Source organism: Ictalurus punctatus, chromosome 16 (genome assembly GCF_001660625.3).
Source record: "Ictalurus punctatus breed USDA103 chromosome 16, Coco_2.0, whole genome shotgun sequence".
Classification (NCBI taxonomy): domain Eukaryota; kingdom Metazoa; phylum Chordata; class Actinopteri; order Siluriformes; family Ictaluridae; genus Ictalurus; species Ictalurus punctatus.
This window is the reverse complement of record NC_030431.2, coordinates 990,343-1,010,361: the sequence shown is the minus strand read 5'-3', so window position 1 is coordinate 1,010,361 and position 20,019 is coordinate 990,343. Positions and strand designations below refer to the sequence as shown.

Below are 20,019 nucleotides of genomic sequence, written 5' to 3'. Positions count from 1 at the left end.
ATAGATAGATAGATAGATAGATAGATAGGTAGATAGATAGATAGATAGATAGATAGATAGATAGATAGATAGATAAGAAATAGATAGATAAGAAATAGATAGATAGATAGATAGATAGATAGATAAGAAATAGATAGATAAGAAATAGATAGATAGATAGATAGATAGATAGATAGATAGATAGATAGATAGATAGATAGATAGATAAGAAATAGATAGATAAGAGATAGATAGATAGATAGATAGATAGATAGATAGATAGATAGATAGATAGATAGATAGACAAACGAATAAATAAATAAATAAATGCATTTTAACACGCGTGCAGAATAAAACTCAACAATTAAGATGTGAATAGTAGATTTAAAAATAATAATAAAAAAATTAATGCCGAACTACAAAACAAGAAGGAAAACACTCGACTACAGCTGTTCGCTTGATTTCCAGTTAAAATGTAAAATTTACTTCGGAGCCTCTAATTAAATGTCCAATGTCTAATTAAAAGTATGAAATGAAATGGAAAAGTTTGTGGTGGTGAGCGTGTGTGTGGTTAACGAGTTGAAATATGGAGGATTATTCATGTCACTGAGGACTGTGTGAAGTTGTGAGAAGCTGCGAGAGGGAAAGTGTGTAAAGTGTAAAGAGTGACCCGAGCTGAAACACTGAACTCCTTACCCGCCCCTGGCAACGCGCGCGCGCACACACACACACACACACACACACACCGCTTAATGTTTCATTACACATCCTCATCATAGTTAGTGATCAAACAGCGCCAGAACTTTTCCCTTTCCAGGTTTGCTTTTCATGCGTTTTGTCTCTAAAGAACTTGAAATACCCGGGGACACGTGACTCCAGACGAGAGAGAAGTTCTCATCAAGTTCTCTCACGCGCTCTGAGTTGAGAAAGTTCATCTCCAGATCTCCTGAAGACCGTCACAGGTGAGACACCTTCTTTCCCCACCACTTTCGCCAAGTGTACACCCAAATGTCCTGTCACATTTTAAATAAATACATCACACATGGATGCATTGGTAGTATTTTGCACATATCTTGAATATTGATGTTTATTCTATTTTTTATTGTCGGGAATTTAATCAGCTAAAATATATCATATATATATAATAAAAGAGATAATGCAGATTGTTTTACAGCAGACATTCTCCAAAACGCATTCTAAAACGCACTAAAAAAAAAAAAAAAAAGTATGTCCAAATACGCCTACTGGTAATTGTGCACTACTTTAAACTTGCCTACTAATTAGGAAGGTAGCCTACTGTTTTGGGCCATTTGTATAGGCTATGAAATGTGATTAAATTCAATTCCAATGAAGAAATCAGGAGTGGGATTCCTGAGTACATGAATCAAAACCGAAAATGTATGAAAATAAATCAGTCAATCTTGATTCCAGGTGGCGAGGTGGCACAGCGGGTAGTGTTGCTGCTTCACAGCTTCAATCCTGAGCTCGGGTCATCGTCCGCGTGGAGTTTTGCATGTTTTCCCCATCCCCACGTACGGTTCCTTAAGGTTCTCCAGTTTCTTGACTTCTCTAAAAAAAGATATGTGAGCGTGTACATCGTGCCCCGTGATAGACCGGTGTCCTGTCTGGGTGATATTCTGCCCCGCACCCATGTAATCTTATATGGGATTGGCTCCACCGCCATTGCAAGCATGAATGAAAATGAATGAAATCATGATTTTGAAAATGCTTTACTGATAGCATGCACGTACACATCGATGTGATTGTAGAAGACCAGACATATTTCATTCATTCGTTCGTTCGTTCTGGTCAGGATCGCAGAGCATCCGGATCCTATCCTGGGAACACTGGACCTCTACAGCTTGAATGCGATAACATCCCATTGCCAAAGTCAGACATATTTACAGACTCATTCACATGTAGGGGCAATTTAGTGTAGCCAATCGACCTTCTGGAGGAAACCCAAGTGGACATGGAGAAACCATGCAAAACGCACAGGCAGTAACCCGAGCACGGGACCCTGAAGCTGTAAGACGGAAATGCTACCCGCTGCATCTTCAAAGCCCACCAGCATAATGTCCATGTGCTACAATTGCTGCTATTCTGACAACATTGACATGTCTTGACAGCATGAAACCTCTGGCTCATCGGTAGTTTTGCCTGAAGCAGAACTGAAGGAAATGAATGAGAAAGGCTGCAACCTCCTGGTCTCTCCCACCAGCATGCCAAAGTCTCTGGGTGCCATAACTGGGCAGCAGGTGCCTCACATCCGAGTGCATGCTGGTAGCTCCCGCTCTTGCTCACATCCTGGCAGTGGAATGGACACTGGAGCTGTAGCTCCTGGGAGTACGGTACTTCTACCTGCTCTGAGCCTGCGCAGGCAAGTGCTGACCAATGGGAAGCATCATGGCACCTTCAGCATCCCGCAATCTTCGTGGCAGCAAGTGTCTTCACTTCCTGTCCCACCTGGCAATTCCAATACAGCGAGATTAACTGGCTCACAGAGTGGTGTCAGAGGTAAGAAACTGAAACACTGATGCTGCCATGTAAACTCTTCATTCTAATATTTTGAGATGCTGGATTTATGATTTCCGTGAGCTGTAACCTTAATCATCGAGATTAAAACAGCAACAACAAACAAAACAGCATGAAATATTTCACTTTATGCGTAATGAATCTGGAACATGTGAAAGTTCCGCTTTTTGAATTGAATTACGGGGAAAAAATGAACTTTTCCACAATATATTTTGAGATGCACATTTCGAAAATCGTGAAAGAAAGAGCACTTTTCAAGTTTTTCCATGAGCAAATATACCGCCACGTTGGGTCCACTTGAAAGGTGTAGCTGATGTGTAGCTGTTCTTCAGCATAACTTTGTCACTCAATATGTTCCATAATAGAACATAAATACATGTTTGGCCACCTGCAAGCGATGTGGCTGACAAGTAACTGTATATAACTTTAGGAATAAACAGATGCTGAAAGTATTGAGCTCGGTGAGAAGAATTTCCTTGACAGTTCAGCATTAACCGTGTAACTCTAGACCTGTTTTCCATCTCATTTCACACCACAAGTCTTATCTTCCCAAGACCACTGTCGAGTTACATAATGGAGTTTATATTTGACTTCACCTTACTATTATCCCCTAGCCCAGTGTCTTCTGTGTCAAAACTAACCAATCAGAATGCTTTCTCTCTTTCTTTCTCTCTCGGGCAAAAGAAGGAAAGAAAATTAGTTATTGATTAACGGATCAGACGCTGTTTGCATGCTGTACAAGTTTGGGAATTTCACGAGTACGCGTGTTTCCTTTTAAGGGGAAATCCAACAGACATCCTGTTGTGTATCATTCTTCCAGTAGCATTTATTTTAGAGGGCAATGGTTAAAATGTGATCATTTTTTTTTGTCCTTTTAGACTCTCTGTGGGTGTTTGCCTTCTTTAAATCAGGGTGGGATGAAAGTACCGTGTCTGACTATGTGAGATAAATGCCCTATCCATGACTTTAGGAAAGATTATGCTTGTTAAAAGTGGATAGTTGCATTTTATTCAAGGTGCGTTAGGTTTGAAATGAACTTCCATAGGACCACTGGGTTATTTTTGTTCTCTATTAGTCTGCGTTTTAATCATTAATCTCTAGGCTGACAGACAAGATCTCGTTCATGCTGTAGAACGTAAGATCAGGATTAGTATTTTGTGCGCTAAACACAGATCTTCTGCTGTTCGCAGGTTCTCACACATTGGGGCCCAGCAGAAAGCTGTTGGGCGAGTATGGCAGATCAAACCTGCAAGTGACAAGCAGTGCTATGGTTGTACAGAGCGTGAGTCCAGTGTCCACTATCCAAAGCTCTGCTTCGCACTGCCCTCCTTCCTCTCTGGGCCTTTTTGTGCCCTTCACAGATGCCAGGTAAACTAGTTCAAGAAGGCAAGGGATTCAAGATGTCAAAAGAAGTAGCAAAAATTGACAGTTTTTTTGTTTTTGATAAACCATATAAAGGTTATGAACTGAATTGGATCAGTCATCAGTGTAACTGAGGAACCGAGCTCACACTTGTGTCAATGTGCTGGTACAGGTCGGTGTTGTCCAGAGAGTCCCTGGCTTCCACTACACTCAGCATCGCAGAGAGCCAATCTATACGCAGCAGCAAGTTGGACTGGCCCTATGGCTATCGTGTGCTGCCACCATTAGGTCAGCAGAGCAGCTTTAGCCAGACAGCTGAAGGTCCAGAACTTCTGAACCTCCCACCAGGTACTGCCATGTCCGGAGCCACCAGTAGCTCCAATCCAACTTCACTTCCTGCTTACCTGTTTAAGGAAGACTTCAACAGCCCCCATCAAGCCAGCCGTTCCAAAAAAAGAGCCCTCTCTATCTCACCTCTATCTGATGGCATTGGCATCGACTTAAACTCCATTATTCGGACATCACCGACCTCTTTGGTGGCATACATAATTGGTTCCCAAAGTTCTCCATCCTCACAGCATACTCCCTCACCACTGCAGTCTGACGTATGTGGGCATCTCTTGGGAGTCCGGGGAAACTGTATCCCCAATCCCAACTTTGGCTACCACGGTCCCAAAGCCAGTTCCTCTCTTGGTCAGACCTTTATACGCAACCACCATTCTGAAAGGGTGAGTGTCTGCATGCAGAGGTTAGAGGAACAGGGTACACATGACAGCCACATGGGAGGAACTAATCTCGTAGTGGAGCATCAGCTTCTGCCAGGACAGGAAATTCTGATAAGCAACATTTCAGAAGGGGATAATGATCCTCATAACAGTCTGGAAAGAACTACGCACTTTCAAGTTGAAATTTCAGCCATTGTTAGGTCCCCAAGCCCACCTATGGGACCCCCACCACCCTATCACTCCCACCATGAACGCCGACTACCAGGTGGCCACCTGGGGTGTGCTCAGAATCCCGCAGACTCACGCTCTATACCTCCTACAGACAAACCTGGTGTTCTGCCCTCGGCTCTGTGCCCAATGTTAGAGGAGGAAGACGGGGAGCTTGATGATTTTAATGGGGTACACTGTTGCTGTTGGCTGGATTGTAATGCCACATACAGTCACCAAGAGGAGCTGGTCAAGCACATCGAGAAACTACATATCGATCAGCGCAAAGGCGAGGACTTCATCTGCTTCTGGGCAGGGTGTCCACGCAGACACAAGCCTTTCAATGCGCGTTACAAACTCCTAATCCACATGCGGGTTCATTCGGGGGAGAAACCTAACAGCTGTACGGTATGCAGAGTACAATCGAGTGTTAGTAGAGTATTAGAGGAGTGCTTGTTCAATTCTGGTTCGCATTAGCATATATCAAGCCATAGAGCCTAAAGATATCATGTGCAAATATATCTTTAATGTCTCTGAATCATGTCTCTTGGAAAATAGTGTAGAAACCTCACTTCAAGGGTTCTTTAAAGTGCCCTTTTAACAAGGCTGCCAAAGCATCACAAGGGGCTTTTACTTTAAATGAAAGTCTGCCACTCTACATCATTTAATATGGCAGTTTAAAGTCCATTGTACACTTTGATGTGTTGTCATCGCTAGGCTCAGGCAGGATGACGCTTCAGCTGTGACACAAAGGGCCTTCACTTAAGCGCTGGCAGAAAAATGGTCTGCTTCCTGCTAGCAACTTCTCTTAGCTGAATAAGCTGTCAGCAGTCAAGAGGCTTCCAGAGGGCGTGACATAGCCTGAGATGGACTGTTAGGTACAGCGCTAGTGCTAGGTTACCTCTGTGACCGTACTTACTCACACACTTTAAGTAAAAGGCTTGCATAGGCCCTGAAGATAGCAAATTGGCCCTGTAGCTCAGTCCCTGCTGTGACAGTCCACAGGTACAGGTTAGAAAAGTGGCCATTTCTTTTCTCATCTGATCTTGGCAATCATTAATGGTGCACATACCTATGGTCGACCTTTCACTCCAAACACTTACTCATTACTTAAAACTGTTCCAGTTGCCATGGAGCCTGGAACAGTTGAATGGTTTTGTCGAGCACGTAATTATAGACCGAAGAGGTAAAAAAAAAAATACATGGTCACAGCCAGTTCTCGCTGAAAACCTTAGCAAGACTTCATATCTGCCAACTCTGAAAACTTTTCCGTTTCAGAAACCTTCTGCAACATGGCTACTTTTACGTAAGAAAATCAGAAAGTAACATGTTGAAGCACCAGGTTAAGTATGCTATTAATAATAGCAATTTGTACATCACGTCAGATGGCCTCAAAAGCCAAGCTTTTTAAATGACGTTGTTGTTAGTGGCCATGAAAACACAAATACCGCCCACATACTATACCAAGAAATAAAATAGGTTGGCAACCTGACGGGCATTTAGGTAAAGCTGGTTTATGTATTATATTTGTCCCAAGGCAATGACTACCAGTGTATTTCCAAGAACACGAAATGGGGAAGCAATTAATTCCAAATATCCTTTGGGGAGGTTTAGAGCAAATACCTTGTATAATCTCTGTGTTCACTGCAAGGGTTTGCTTTGTTTGTTTTTTTCCTCCCACCAATGTGTATTCCGGTAAAAAATCTTTTTATGATATAATTAGCTTCAGAAAAGGACTTGAACAACATCAACAAGTATCACTTAGCAGTGTTAGTTTCTCAGGATGGTGTGTGTAATGTCTGTAAGATATCTTTACTGTGATAAAGCCATGTCATTCGGGTGACTACAAATTAAGAGGCGTGAGCACATTTCCGTATAAATCTGAATAACCTAGCATAAACCTAAGATCATGTATAATTTATGCAATGCTACAGGCAAAGTGCGACGTTGTTTTTACAGAATTTGTTCGTGCCTAAAACGTCGGCACTGTGCTGAAGAGTAAAGCCACTTCTCTGAAGGCTGAGTGACAGACAAACCATTCAAGAAAGGTCTAAACCGATATATGAGCTTCAGGATCATAATCAAACCGGTCATATTACACGGCATAATTGTAGGGAGGTAGGCAAAGCGTGTTCCAACTTGTTCTCGGGCGCTATACAGTATCTGACAGCGGTTTTTAACCGTTTTTCCTGCGGACGCCATTTCCGGATATTTCACACGCTTAGGCGTTCTACACGGTCCGTTCTCCTGACTAGATGTAACGAAGTTTGGCTTTGTCTTGTCTAGGACAATTACAGGAAACTTCCTTTCTTTGAAGGCGGTATTTAAGTTGAAAAATTATACCTTCATTTCATCACGTTAGTTGTTATATGTGTTCCTTGTAGCCTTTATGAAAATTACAGTGCAGCAGACAATAAACTGCAGTGAAGAACTGACAGCTGGAGTTTTGTACCCAAAGAGCAGGTATTCGTGCTCAGAGTTACCATAGTAGCAGGGAGAAACTCTGGCCTGTCCACCAGAAATAGCAGACAGCTAGGATCTTTAAGGATTGCTTTTAAGTTGTTTGTCTCTTCCAGGAACTCTTATACTGAGTGCTTTGTGGATTTTATGTCTTTAGTCACCTTCGGCAGCCGTGGTTAGTCCTATTTCTTCGCTATTAAGGAGAAGGAAAGAAAGAAAGAAAGAGGTCTTGCTTTTCTCCAGATTTCTAACCATAAAAGATTTGTTGTAAAGCAGACAAATGCTCCATCTTGAGACACTTGAAATTCAAGCCTTGTATGAAGTACTGAATGCACTGATGATCATGTGACCTATTGAAACTTTTGGCGGCTTGAAGCAGTCGTATGGCGGGAAGGTGGATGGCTTCTACAGGCAACGTTGCCCTTTTCCTCTCTGTAGTGATTCGTGTAGCCTTCATGTTCAATGTGAATATGACAGCATCCTTATTGCCAATTTTAAGACCAATTCAAGACAATTCACGTCTGGATAATTGAGCTTAATGTACTGTAATAGTCGAGCATGAAACACAAGCATGCTGGTTACATCGTAGGAAAATAATCAGTGGCGTGACGTGGTGCGACGTGAAGTCACTGTTACTGACTGTAACTAACTCCTTACTAACACCGTGACGTGTTTCTTCGTTAAATCCATTTCTTTTTAGCCCTACGTTACGTGGAGAGTCCGTCATACAAGTCCCTGTGAATTAGTTGTTGCTACAGAAACGATAACTTAATTAGAGCATACACAATAATATAAAGCTATGATTTGAAGAATTCGATGAAGAAATTTTCATCAACAACCCGATAACAACCTCACAAGTACCCTGTTACTCACGCCAATCGAAAATGTCGAAAGACCAAAGACCACGCCATGGCGATCAAAGAAAAACGAGAAAAATGATGTTGTTTAGTAGAAATAGGAGGAGAGGGAGAGATGTTACCAGGCTGACTGCTGGCATTGGGATGGCACTGGCATTGTGTGTCATTGTGTGGATGGCGGGCTGCCATAGTTTTTTGACTGACTGCAGAATTGAGGAGACACGCTGCTGTCTTTTCAGGCCTTCAGTCTCTCAGAGGAGCCAGCACGGTCCAGGGCTTTATTAAATAAACCTGAAAGGCTACTCCGAGTGCACCTGCTTGATGTTATATTTGTTCTTGGCCCTAGCGCTGGGCTGAATGCTGACTGATTTGAGTCATTTTCTTCCACCCTGTGTTCCACTTAGGCGAGAGTTCGTAGGGCAGCCTACAGTGTAAATGATGATTAAAAATGTCAGTGCTATTATTTCTATCCCTAACGCCTTTCGAGGGGTCTTTGGAAGAAACGAGAAAGGGGATGAAGAGCACTGTCACACATTCGATGCAGTTAGTTGTTTGCAGTTGTTATTTAGAAGTAGACCTTAGGCATAATTGCTGTGGGATTTTCTTTTATTGGTGCTTTGAAAAATTACTCTTCATTTGTAAGAAAGGACTGTGAAACAGCAAAGCCTTCCCTTCCCCTGGCTCCTTTGTTGAGTAAGTGTTTAATCCCAGTCCAAGACACTCGGCTTCTCAAACAAACACGTAATGAGAGGCCAATCTAAGCGAAGACATAATGAAGAAAAAAAAGCCAAAAAAAAAAAATAAGAGAGAAAGAGAGGGAAAAAAAAGCCAAGTTGTAGTAGTACCCACTTTAACTTCCAGGCGCATGAGCTACCCAGTTATCATTAAATGTCAACAGCACAAATGCTAGTTTGTGCTGTTGAAACACAGCTATAATTTGATGCCTTTTCTTTTCTATGGGGGGAAAAAAACAGCAATAATTGTGGGAAACAGCATGAAAGGATTGTTCTTTGGAGTTCAGATGAGGTTTAGTGAAAATGAGGGTTAATAATTCAGTACAGGAACGGTGATTGTAAAAAGTTATAGGGGAAAAATGTGGCCAGTTCTTGAGGTCCCACAAAAATGGGTAATTTCTCCAGAAAGATACAGATGGATGACAGTAGTTATGCTATAGGGGGCATTTATTTTTGCTGCAACACTTTGGGTCCATTTGTCCCCTTTGAGAGAAGTGTCACACCAAATCAATACAAAGTTCTTTCAACTTATCACTTTCATCCTACGATGAAACTTTTCCGTCCTAGATGTCTCCGCCCACATCCGGCCGGAGCAGGAGGACTCACCGAGTGGTTCAGTGATATGTTTTGTCTTTTTAGAGTTTCCAGAACTCGACCGAGTTGACAACCGATGGGGCATTCTGGAGTGACCATCATCAAAACAAAGACTGGGGGAAAAATCTATTGGAATTATGACGTTCATTGCTCCAGTAGAGCTTCTAAGAACTGTAGACCTCCTGATACCAAGGAGTGGGGACGTGGTAGTTTAGTGGTTGCACATTTGCCTTGGACCTCTTGGGTTAGGGGTTCGAATTCTGCCTCCGGCCTGTGTGCGTGGAGTTTGCACGTTCCCATCATGCTTCGGAGGTTTCCTCGGGGTACTCCGTTTTACTCCCCCAGTCCAAAGACATGCTGATTGGCATTCCCAAATTGTCCGTAGTGTGTGAACGTGTGTGCGACTGTGCCCTGCGATAGGTTGGCATCCCGTCCAGGGTGTCCCCCACCTTGTAACCCAAGTTCCCTGGGATAGTCTCCAGGCCCAGCAACCCTGTGTAGGATAAGAGGTATGGAAAATGGATGGACGCCAATCGATAGTAAAGCTGGTTTGTCAGCTTGTGGAGGCCCAACTCCTAATTAAGGCCGTTTACGTTGTTTATTTCCTTTGCTTTAATTTGTCATCCATTTGTTATTTTTTCCTTTAAAAATCTGAAGACTTGAGAGACAGGGCAATGAAGAAAAATGGCAACCCCCACCTGATAAATCATATCATATTGTCTTTATCGATACTTTAAATCACGCTATTATTTAAGATTTACAGAAAATATTGCCGTGGACATCTCAGGATTTCTATTTGGCAGTCTAGAGAAGATAGCTAATGTAGACATCAGCGTTGCCAAATGGGATTGAAGGTTTCCAATCTAATCATGGTTTAAAGCCTTCCAGATTGACTCTTCCAAACATCAAACTGAGGTTTCTAACCCAATTACATCAACCAAATTGTATCTATCAGGGCAAGGTTATTTGTGTCCACACCCAGGGGATTAAGGATTTAATGCCATCATTTGAATTTTCTCATTTCACCACTGATCACAGCCATTTGGGCTGCGGCGTGCTCTCACACTCCCGAGTACTTATTTATATTTAGCCCGCATTCTTGTCTTATGAAAACAGGAAATCAATATTATTTGACAAAGGATCAAAGCCCAGGCAAGCGCTGAACGTGTAATGAACGCATGAGAAAGAATCTCAGCCATCCTAATTGTGCCAGAGCACACAAATAAGACGTAATGTAATAATAGATAGTTGTGTTTCCATTGCAATTCTAAACGAGGTCATAGGTTCTCAATAGCTTTTATGCACTCTCAGCCAAGTTAATAGACATTCCAGAGTTGACCATGGAGAGGACAAAGAGCAGAGGCTTTGCATACCTTAACGGTGAGCTCACTGAAAAATTTTGCTAATACTGTGGGATTTTAATTTTTAAAAAAAAATTTTTTTTTTGTAATGAGGAAAAGGGGAAATCAAAACCTGGTCACTAACGAGTTACTTGCATTAATGATAAACAGCATTGTTTTAATGCTAAGGACTAGAAAATGACTTCACGTCGATGTCAGTCGCCGGATCTGTAGGAAGTGGGCAATGAACTCAACGAGAAGACTCACAAAAAGACGGGTTAATTGATTTGAACAGTAAAACACTGACCCCTCCTGGTTAAAGCATGTGGAGACAATACTGGTTGGTCCTCAGGTCAAGTGCCTGTTCTGTTCAAGAAACTATTTGATATGAACATTTCAAATGATCCCTCTCTTCTCCTTGTTTTAATTATGCCAGTTTGAAGGCTGCCAGAAGGCGTTTTCTCGCCTAGAGAACCTCAAAATCCACCTACGGAGCCACACAGGAGAGAAACCGTACACATGTCAGCACCCCGGCTGTCAGAAAGCCTTCAGCAACTCCAGCGACCGCGCCAAGCACCAGCGCACGCATGTCGACATGGTGAGTCTGCGCTCGAAATACAGAACTGAGCACGCTGATGTCCTAAGGTGGCGCAGGTGCACTCCTGAATTACAGCACCTGCTATCTGTTTCAGAAACCTTACGCGTGTCAGATTCAAGGCTGCCAAAAACGCTACACCGATCCCAGCTCTTTACGAAAGCACGTCAAATCACACTCCACCAAGGAGCAGCAGGCCAGGAAGAAGGTGAGAAAAGGCAGTAGGGGAATGTCACACCAGTGCTGCACTTGCTAAACTTATATGACAATCTGGACACTAAATCTGCAATAAAAACATGTTGGTCACTGCAAAAATAATAAGTCTTTAGGTAATGTGCTTTTCTGTTCTGTCTACATGTTTTTCGTTTAATGTGCCATCATATGCTTATGATACATAACAATCGTTTTCAAGGGCAGACTTCGAACTCGTGTAGGAGCTGTGCTCATTATCACGGAAAGGAAAAACAAATGGCATCACCATAGATACAGCTGCTTAGGGGTATGCCGCTTTTGGACTGGAAGAGAAAATGAGATTTTTTTTTTAATTATTATGTTTTTTTTCTTCTCGAGCATATGTTTTGTCAGTGACATGCTTCAAATAGCCTGCGTTTAATTTGAGCATGTAGGCTATGCCACATGCCAGGCTCTTTATAGAGATTTGCTGTAATCTATACTATAAAGATGTTTATGAATTCTTCAGTCTTATTAAGCTTTAAAGCGCAGTGTAGGCAGTTGTTCCTTAGGGTCAAAATAATGCTCACGTATATAGAGAAAAGCATCAGGCTTCAAGCGAGCCGAACACCGTCTCTTCCCCAAAGCCCTCACGACATACATACTTGAGCATGAATATATCCTCGATCCTTCTATTTATGGCTTAAAGCTGTAAACCAGGCATCCTCGATATTATCTGCAAAGGACTGATGGATTTTCATTCCAACCCAACAGGAATCACACTGGAGTAATACACTTTTGAAGACCAAGATCAGTTAAGTAAATATGTGGAAAACAGGCGTCGCTACTATTGTAATGAAAATATACAGCCACGCTCGCTCTCTCTCGGGATGAGACCGAAAACAGAATCAGAAAACAGGGTACTAAACTATATCATCAAGCATCCACCTTTTGTACTTCAAGAATTTATTTATTTATTTTAGAATTGGAGCGTTCATACTTTGCCTTACAGCTTCACTTGTATGAAATCATCTGGAAATGAAAGTCCGCTGTTAATTACTCCTATTTGTACGAACTTCCCATGAGTTCGTGTTGTTTTGACGATGACCTTTAAAAGGTTTTTTAATTTTTAAATAAATATTTTCATAAATACTTTGGGGGTGCACGGTGGCTTAGTGGTTAGCCCTCACACCTCCAGAGTTGGAGGTTCGATTCCTGCACATTTGCACCTTCTCCCCGTGCTGCGGGGGTTTCCTCCCCCAGTCCAAAGACGTGCATGGTAGGCTGATTGGCGTGTCTGAAGTGTCCGTAGTGTATGAATGGTGGTGTGGATGTGATCGTGCCCTGTGATGGACTGGCACCATGTCCAGGGTGTACCCCGCCTTGTGCCCGATGCTCCCTGGGATACACTCCAGGTTCCCCGTGACCCAGTAGGATAAGCGGTATAGAAGTTGGATGGATGGATGGAAAAATACTTTGGGGGGTCAGCATTTTACCAGACCAGGGGCCATGTATTGAACCCCCGGCTTTCTCCTGTTGGTGGAATATCTACCATTAAAATGATGGTACTATCAAAAATAAACAATATTTAGGGCAGTCTGACAAAAATCCCTTAACAGGATGATATTTGGACATTTTCTCCTATATCCATCCATCCATCCATCTTCAACCGCTTACTCCTTTTCAGGGTCACGGGGAAACCTGGAGCCTATCCCAGGGAGCATGGGGCACAAGGCGGGGTACACCCTGGACAGGGTGCCAATCCATCACAGGGCACAATCACACACACACTCACACACCCATTCATACACTACGGACACTTTAGACACGCCCATCAGCCTACCATGCATGTGTTTGGACTGGGGGAGGAAACCGGAGTACCCGGAGGAAACCCCCGCAGCACGGGGAGAACACGCAAACTCCACACACACAGAGCCACGGGAATTTTCTCCTATATATATATATATATATAAGCTCTATAATTTTAAAGTCTGGTTAAAAGTGAAAAGGGCAAAAATTGCATTTAAAGATGGCATTGTGGGACTCGGGCTGTGACGGACATTTCGACAGCCTGTATCCGATTACAAACTGAACTATTTAGGCGTACATCCTGTTCACAAAAGGTACATAGGTATCCAAGTAGCTATCCAACTTGACGTGTGAGGAAATCACACTTCACTAAGATTTTAGGTTGACTGGCAAGTTTTTACCTGATATTTTTGCAGGAAGACAGCCTTGACAGGATTGAAATAAAACCATTACCACATCAAATATATTGAAGTTGAAACGTTAAATACGGTTATAGGCAGAAAAAACAACAACAAAACAAATCAAAAACTTTTTGGCCGTTTGCCAGAATTCAGTGGATTCAAACAGTGACATTCGATGGATTTTCTCAGACCACCATATAGGTCCGTTACAGTTTAGATCCCTGTCCAGCCTTCTCCCGCCTGGTTTAAATCTCTAAAGCCTCTAAGATCTCAAAGCTTTCCTGGAATCGAACCTAACAGCACCCTGTATTGTATTATTTCCACGTCTAATCCAGAATCATAGCACGGGGAGTCGATCAGGTTCTTGAACTCCTACAGCTTAGCTCTGTCATGTATTATGTAAGAAAGAATTATCCCTTAGGCCATCGTTATTAACATTTTATATTCGAATAAACTCCTGTGAAATGTACAATGCAGCCTACTTGCAGTACTACTGCATAACCTATAAAAAGTCCATCTGGAATTTAGATTTCAAACCCATTGTGTAGTATATAATTACATTCTCTTTTCTGTATAACAGCTGAGGGCAAGCACTGAGGTCTACCGGGATGGACTTTCTGAATGTTTAACTATCCAGCCTCTGCAGCACAACCTGTCACCGCTGGAGCTGACTGAGAGCCGTTCTCCTTGTCTTCCTGCTGACATGTACACAGGTACACCGGTTACTGTATGCTTGCTTTGCGTGAGACTTTCTTAAATGTGCACTGGGGACTTTGAGTGTGTGTGTCTGTTTGCTAGGTGTGTTCTCTCTCAACCAGTCCAGCCAGGTGACTCCTGGTCAGGTTCAGCATTCCGCCTGTGGCTCTCATGTCCCATTGTCTGCACTACCGCCATCGAACAGCAGGTATTTCATCATTCTAAAGGAAATGTGAAGCTTTCTTTTTCTGCATTCGATCTGCACAAATGTTACTTATTCACTAGTAAAAAATATACATACACATAATATTTGTTCGGTAAAAATATTATTTTATGGATAAATGGCATTTCTTGTTGGATTCTCAAATCTGATTGGTCGGAAGGTTTATATTGATTTCCTATAACAGCATCTCTGATGTTAGCGCCCGCCGTGATTCAAATCACAGGTTTACGAGTGATTGGTTTCTCTGCAACGACACGGCTGCATTTATTGCTGTTATAACATACACATACTGGTCACTTTAATAAGAACACCTGATCTTGTGAGTGAATGAGCAGGCATTCCAGTGTTGCTATTAAAGTGTCTGGTGATTCTTTAATACACCCACTTGCATGTTTAATTCATTTGCAGTTCATACAGTTCAATCCTGACCTTGCATAGTTAACTCTGATAAAGCCCGTCCGTTCACTGTTAGACGTGGTGATGAACTATCTCTCCAATTCACAAACATTCTTGCCGACAGGAGCAAGAGCAAGAGAACCTGAGCTATAACTCATAAAGGCTGCCAACTCGAATGAACACTCTAATGAGGCTAAAAATTTGTAAACGTCAAACGAAATAACATGTAATGGCTTTGAATTCTGCCCAAGAATTCATTCATTTGTTCACTCGCTTGTCTCCAACTAGCGAACAAGAGCATTTCCATTCACAGAGGCCATTATAGCAAATGAGCAATAATGAGGGTTTTAAACCGAGCCCTTCGAACCACAGACTTCACGCTCTTCCTAAAGGTTCCAGCTGGGCTTAAAACTGCTCGCTGCCATGGAGAAATAAAGAGAGAAAAAGAAAAAAGAAAAGAGTCTGCTCATGCTAAATCGCATCAGGTACATTATTATTCGCTCAACAGGTTAGAGCAGACACACACATTTTAGACGCCACGTTAAGCTGGCATCACTTCTATACGTTTGTGTCTGTGCGTCTTTGCAAAGGGTGATGAATTGGTCCGCATAATCCTCTCCTCTCCTTTCTCATCAATGCGGTATGTTTTTTCTCCCACCGCCGCCCCTCCCCAATACTATGTTTTGGTCCACTCTCAATGAAGGAACCTGCCATGGACAGAATTGTTATTTAGTTTGCATTCTTCTTGTGTTCACCTTGGCAAAGCGGGTTGCTATGACAGTTTGAAATGCCCCAACAATCTTTCTCTTTCTCTCTGATCTGCAACAAAGTCCTTGGTCATTGGTTGTCATGGCTTTATGGCAACAAGCTCATAGTTGGAATAATCTGATCAAAATAAAGTGCCATTTTTCTGCCTTGTGAAAGACACCAGACGGGCTTTTGTGAGTCGTACGCGTCTACTATGGCAAAGCGTTTATTTATTTATTTATTTTAAATGAAGTTTACAATTTAAGATTGCCAGGGACGCTCTTAGACAGCCAGCCCATGGAGATCTGTTTCTTTGGTGCTGCAATTCAAAATCAATGAGCGGGAACCGCTGCGGTATTACCAGAGCCAGATGCTCATGGTTACGCTCGGCCCACGATTGTTGCTGCACCAGCGGTACATGCGCCATGCCATGTGCAACAAAAGAGAATCAGCTACTAAGAGCAAATTGTCCTCTGCCTCATTGGTCTTAAGACTGTGCTTTGATTGAAGCTATAGCCTTTTCCCAGAGGGAAGCCGAAATTCACTAATTCAAACAATCTGGAAAAAGGGGGTGCGGAGTGGTGTAATTGTCACTCTGTGTGTTAAATCGGTTGTAAAATTCTTGTTGTAATAAGAATCTTTTGAAACCGTTTTCCGTCTAATTCATGAAGCATTTTAGCAGGTCCTAAACCTAAAAAAGTGATCTTTAATTAAAGATAAGCTGCGATCCTTGACAAATTGTTGAGGTATAAATATGAAGGAACAAAACACAACCGCTACCGTTACGTTACGAAGCGCTGCCACTGGAGACTCCTTCCATCAATGTTAAATCGACGTCTCTTTGTCAAACCACAGAATGGATTATATGGAGCGTTTGCAATTATCGGATTTGATAATTAAATGATAATTCGTTTGAATTACAGCCAGTGCTGTTACAGGAACACCTTCTAACCAATCAGATTCAGGATTTCAGCAGCGGTATAAAAATGGATTCAAGTTATTATTATTTTTTTGTAGGTTTGATGCTCCTGTGACACAGCATCCGACCCACCAGGCCACACCTTCAGTTCCTCATTCGCACCACCACATGGTGGCAGCACAAATAAACAGCCGACTTCCAGGATACCCGGAGCACACCGCAGCATCCCTCCCTCCTCCTCAGGACAGTAAGTTCACAGTCAATGTCAGTTTCTTCTAATATTTTTTTAACCTGTTTCTTATTGCCAAAATGGTATTTAGAAAAAGAATATTCATTCCAATTGCTAATATTTTTCAACAAAGAATCTCGGTAACCTTTGGGAGTTTGCACTGAGACAAAACCCAATGCGTATTCAAGACAGCATTCCCGATGCATATTGACTTTTTGTGGCCAGGCCGAAGAAGTCCAGCTGAATGATTCATGAATTCGTGCTTCCATTTCAGGAGCAACAGATGGCTGTCTGTTAGGCAAAGTCAAAAATAGGTCTGTCTGATGTAGACCTTATCTTGTGTTGGCTAGGGTGGCTTCTAATGTTTTTCCAAGCTCAGAGGAAATAATCTGATCAAATTCCACGCCACGCTTGTGCTGATTTGAGAGGCATGGCACAGCGGTGGTTAGATAAATTCTAATGAGCTGTTTAAAGAACAGCTTTCAGCTCCAAAACCTATTGTGTGTGTGTGTGCGTGTACGTGTGTGTGTGTGTGTGTGTGTGTGTCACAACACTCCTCAGGTTTCCCGAGTCATGCGCAGACGGTGTGCTCGCCTTCATACACTGGGTCGGCGCGGACAGGAAAGCAGATCTCTGCCTGTTCCATGATGCAGATCCCCGTGTTCGAGGACAGTCTGGGTTCCTCGTGCACAGCTCAACAGGAACCTGAGCTTATCCACCGAGCTCTGTCGAGCATCGGAGGTGCGCAGTCATTTACATGTAATCATATACAAATGCACCGTACCATACACAATTTTCCATTCATCTTAATGACCTGAATGTTTTTTATGACTCCAGAGTTTGATCCACAGGGCAGATCTGAGGATTCTTTAGGTGATCCGGAGCATTCCGTGTCAGATGATAACTACCTTCACATACGTGCACATCACTTGGACCGACGCCCAAGCCAGCTCTCATGCGTCTACACGGAGGGGTGATAGACGGCCAACTTTGATCATACGTACTGTATATCTACTCGCTGACCTTTTTGTAGTCTTTGAGTCATGGGATAAATAAAAAAAAAATGAACAATTTTTTTTTTTTTTTTTTACATGAATGTATCTGAAGTCTCATAACCGAATGAAGTGAATTGCAGGCTTCTGATCGGGATTTTGTTTTTATATATTGTAACTTTTGAAATTGTTATATATATATTTTTTTTATCTAAATTCTCAGTCCTGTGAAAGAAAACTCGTGAAATTTGTGAAAACCTACGAGGACACTGGAAAAAAAATGGACACCAAGCTAACGATTTATTCACTGAGACTAGCAGCATAGCTAGCTAGTGAACATGTACACATTAAGTCTTTTACACGGATATTATAAAGGGTAGTGACCATGAAAACTGTTTAGGAAGATCAACATTTCTCTCCGATTTGTTGGTGAATTAAACAGAAGAGGCTTCTCGGTGACTAAAACGACACTAATTACACTAAGCATCAACTGCTAACCGAACGGCCGCCAGTTGCTCTCACAAAATGTAAACATTTAGTCATGAATACCACGGGAGCAGTCTGTTTAAAAACATGGTAAACACGACCTCGTCTGAATGTAAAATTCATCCAGTTATCTTTGAAAAATAAGGTATTTCTTGTGTGGAAATGTATATAAACAACAAAACCGTCTCAGACATGATCTATTGCATCAAGCGCTAATCAGTTACATAATGAAGGCTTTAAATATCACCATTCTGTTTCTTTAAAGCTGCAATCATGACAGTACTAGTGCTTTTTTATTTCTTTCTCAAACACTGAGGTTAAGGGCAAGTGGTTCAGTGAAACGACGCCGAGAAAACCGTAAATGCAAACGTCAACGGTGACTAAATGAAATTGAGTTTAAAAGCTCTAATTACGATGTTTTGCATAACCGGCAGCATTAGAGTCAAAAGCTTCATTATCTTGGCTCGGAGTGTGGTATATCGGTTGCATCTTAGGGGGGGGGGAGGTGTAATCATGAAGAACATGGATAGACGACTGTATCTTGTGAGGTCTTGTTTTGCTGGAGGGTAATACAGTTGGGTAATTTTCCCCATCATGCACTTGCACACCTTATTATGAGTCAGAGAGTCTGCTTGTTCTTCTGTCCTAGTGACCAGAAGGTTATTTCAAATCATACCAGATGTTTATGAGGTCGTCCCCCCCCCCCCCCCCCCCATAAGTACTTCCGTACAACAATATCACAGGAAGGAGATACTATTTTTGGTGTGTGTGTGATTCTTGTCAACAAGAGCCACTTGCAACAAATTCAATCGAAGGGTTGTAGAGCAGTTTTAGATGATCATAATGATGACGACGATGATAGGTCTTTAGAGTTCTTCACACGACCGCTTCGTGGTAAACAAGAAGCACGAATCCGTCAGGAGTAGCCATTGCCTTCTAGTCTACAGTAAATTTGATCTTGCCTGAGCAAACCTTCATTGAAAAAATAAATTGTGATTTTGATTTATTGAGAAAGTCTATTCACATCTATCTGGCATGCTTATCTTACTTTTGTCTAACATAAATCTGCAAACCATAAATCTAGAGAGAATTTGCGTCATCTGTGTGTGTATGTTTGTGTTTGTGTTTGTGTATGGGTGGGTCGGGGGGTGTGTGTGAGGATGATTTACTGCCCAAACTAATGTTTGTTGTTGATTTTTCTATAGGTTGTAGTTAACTTTGACTTTCACCATCGTTATCAAACCGAACTGTGACACTACCATGATTTTACAATGGTGCCAGATGGGAATTATGTTCATTACGTATTTGATACCCCATTTTTCCGTTGCCAAATTATGCAAAACAACCAGAGTCACGATGGCAGCTGATTATTGAGACAAATTATGTCCTGCGTTCATTTGCATGATGTGTGTTGTTTCAGTCCATACTGTACGTCAGAACTCAGTAGCTGAGCGATACAACCCTAACCATGATACTGTTTTTCTATAGTGGATCATGAAAACAATGTGTCCTACATGTGTTTGAAATAAATCTGATACTAATATCGTTGACATTTTTTAATC

The 20,019-nt window shown here is 42.1% G+C and overlaps 1 protein-coding gene across 3 annotated transcripts; it reads left to right on the top strand.

Annotated features, from left to right (window-relative positions):
• Positions 1-715: 715 nt before the first annotated feature.
• On the top strand, positions 716-20,000 carry glis3 (GLIS family zinc finger 3). 3 transcript variants are annotated; one of them, XM_047161069.2, is made up of 11 exons: positions 720-941; positions 2,109-2,496; positions 3,705-3,882; positions 4,049-5,216; positions 11,230-11,391; positions 11,486-11,596; positions 14,350-14,482; positions 14,568-14,673; positions 16,849-16,997; positions 17,541-17,720; positions 17,831-17,969. In XM_047161069.2, exons 2-11 carry the CDS (start codon positions 2,160-2,162, stop codon positions 17,839-17,841), a joined length of 2,535 nt encoding a protein of 844 aa, XP_047017025.1. In that variant the 5' UTR covers positions 720-941; positions 2,109-2,159; the 3' UTR covers positions 17,842-17,969. The 3 variants fall into 3 exon arrangements, with proteins under 3 accessions (XP_047017027.1, XP_047017025.1, XP_017344737.1); XM_017489248.3 differs by having other exon boundaries at positions 722-941; positions 17,817-20,000; XM_047161071.2 differs by lacking the exons at positions 17,541-17,720; positions 17,831-17,969 and having other exon boundaries at positions 716-941; positions 14,588-14,673; positions 16,849-16,986.
• Positions 20,001-20,019: the final 19 nt, after the last annotated feature.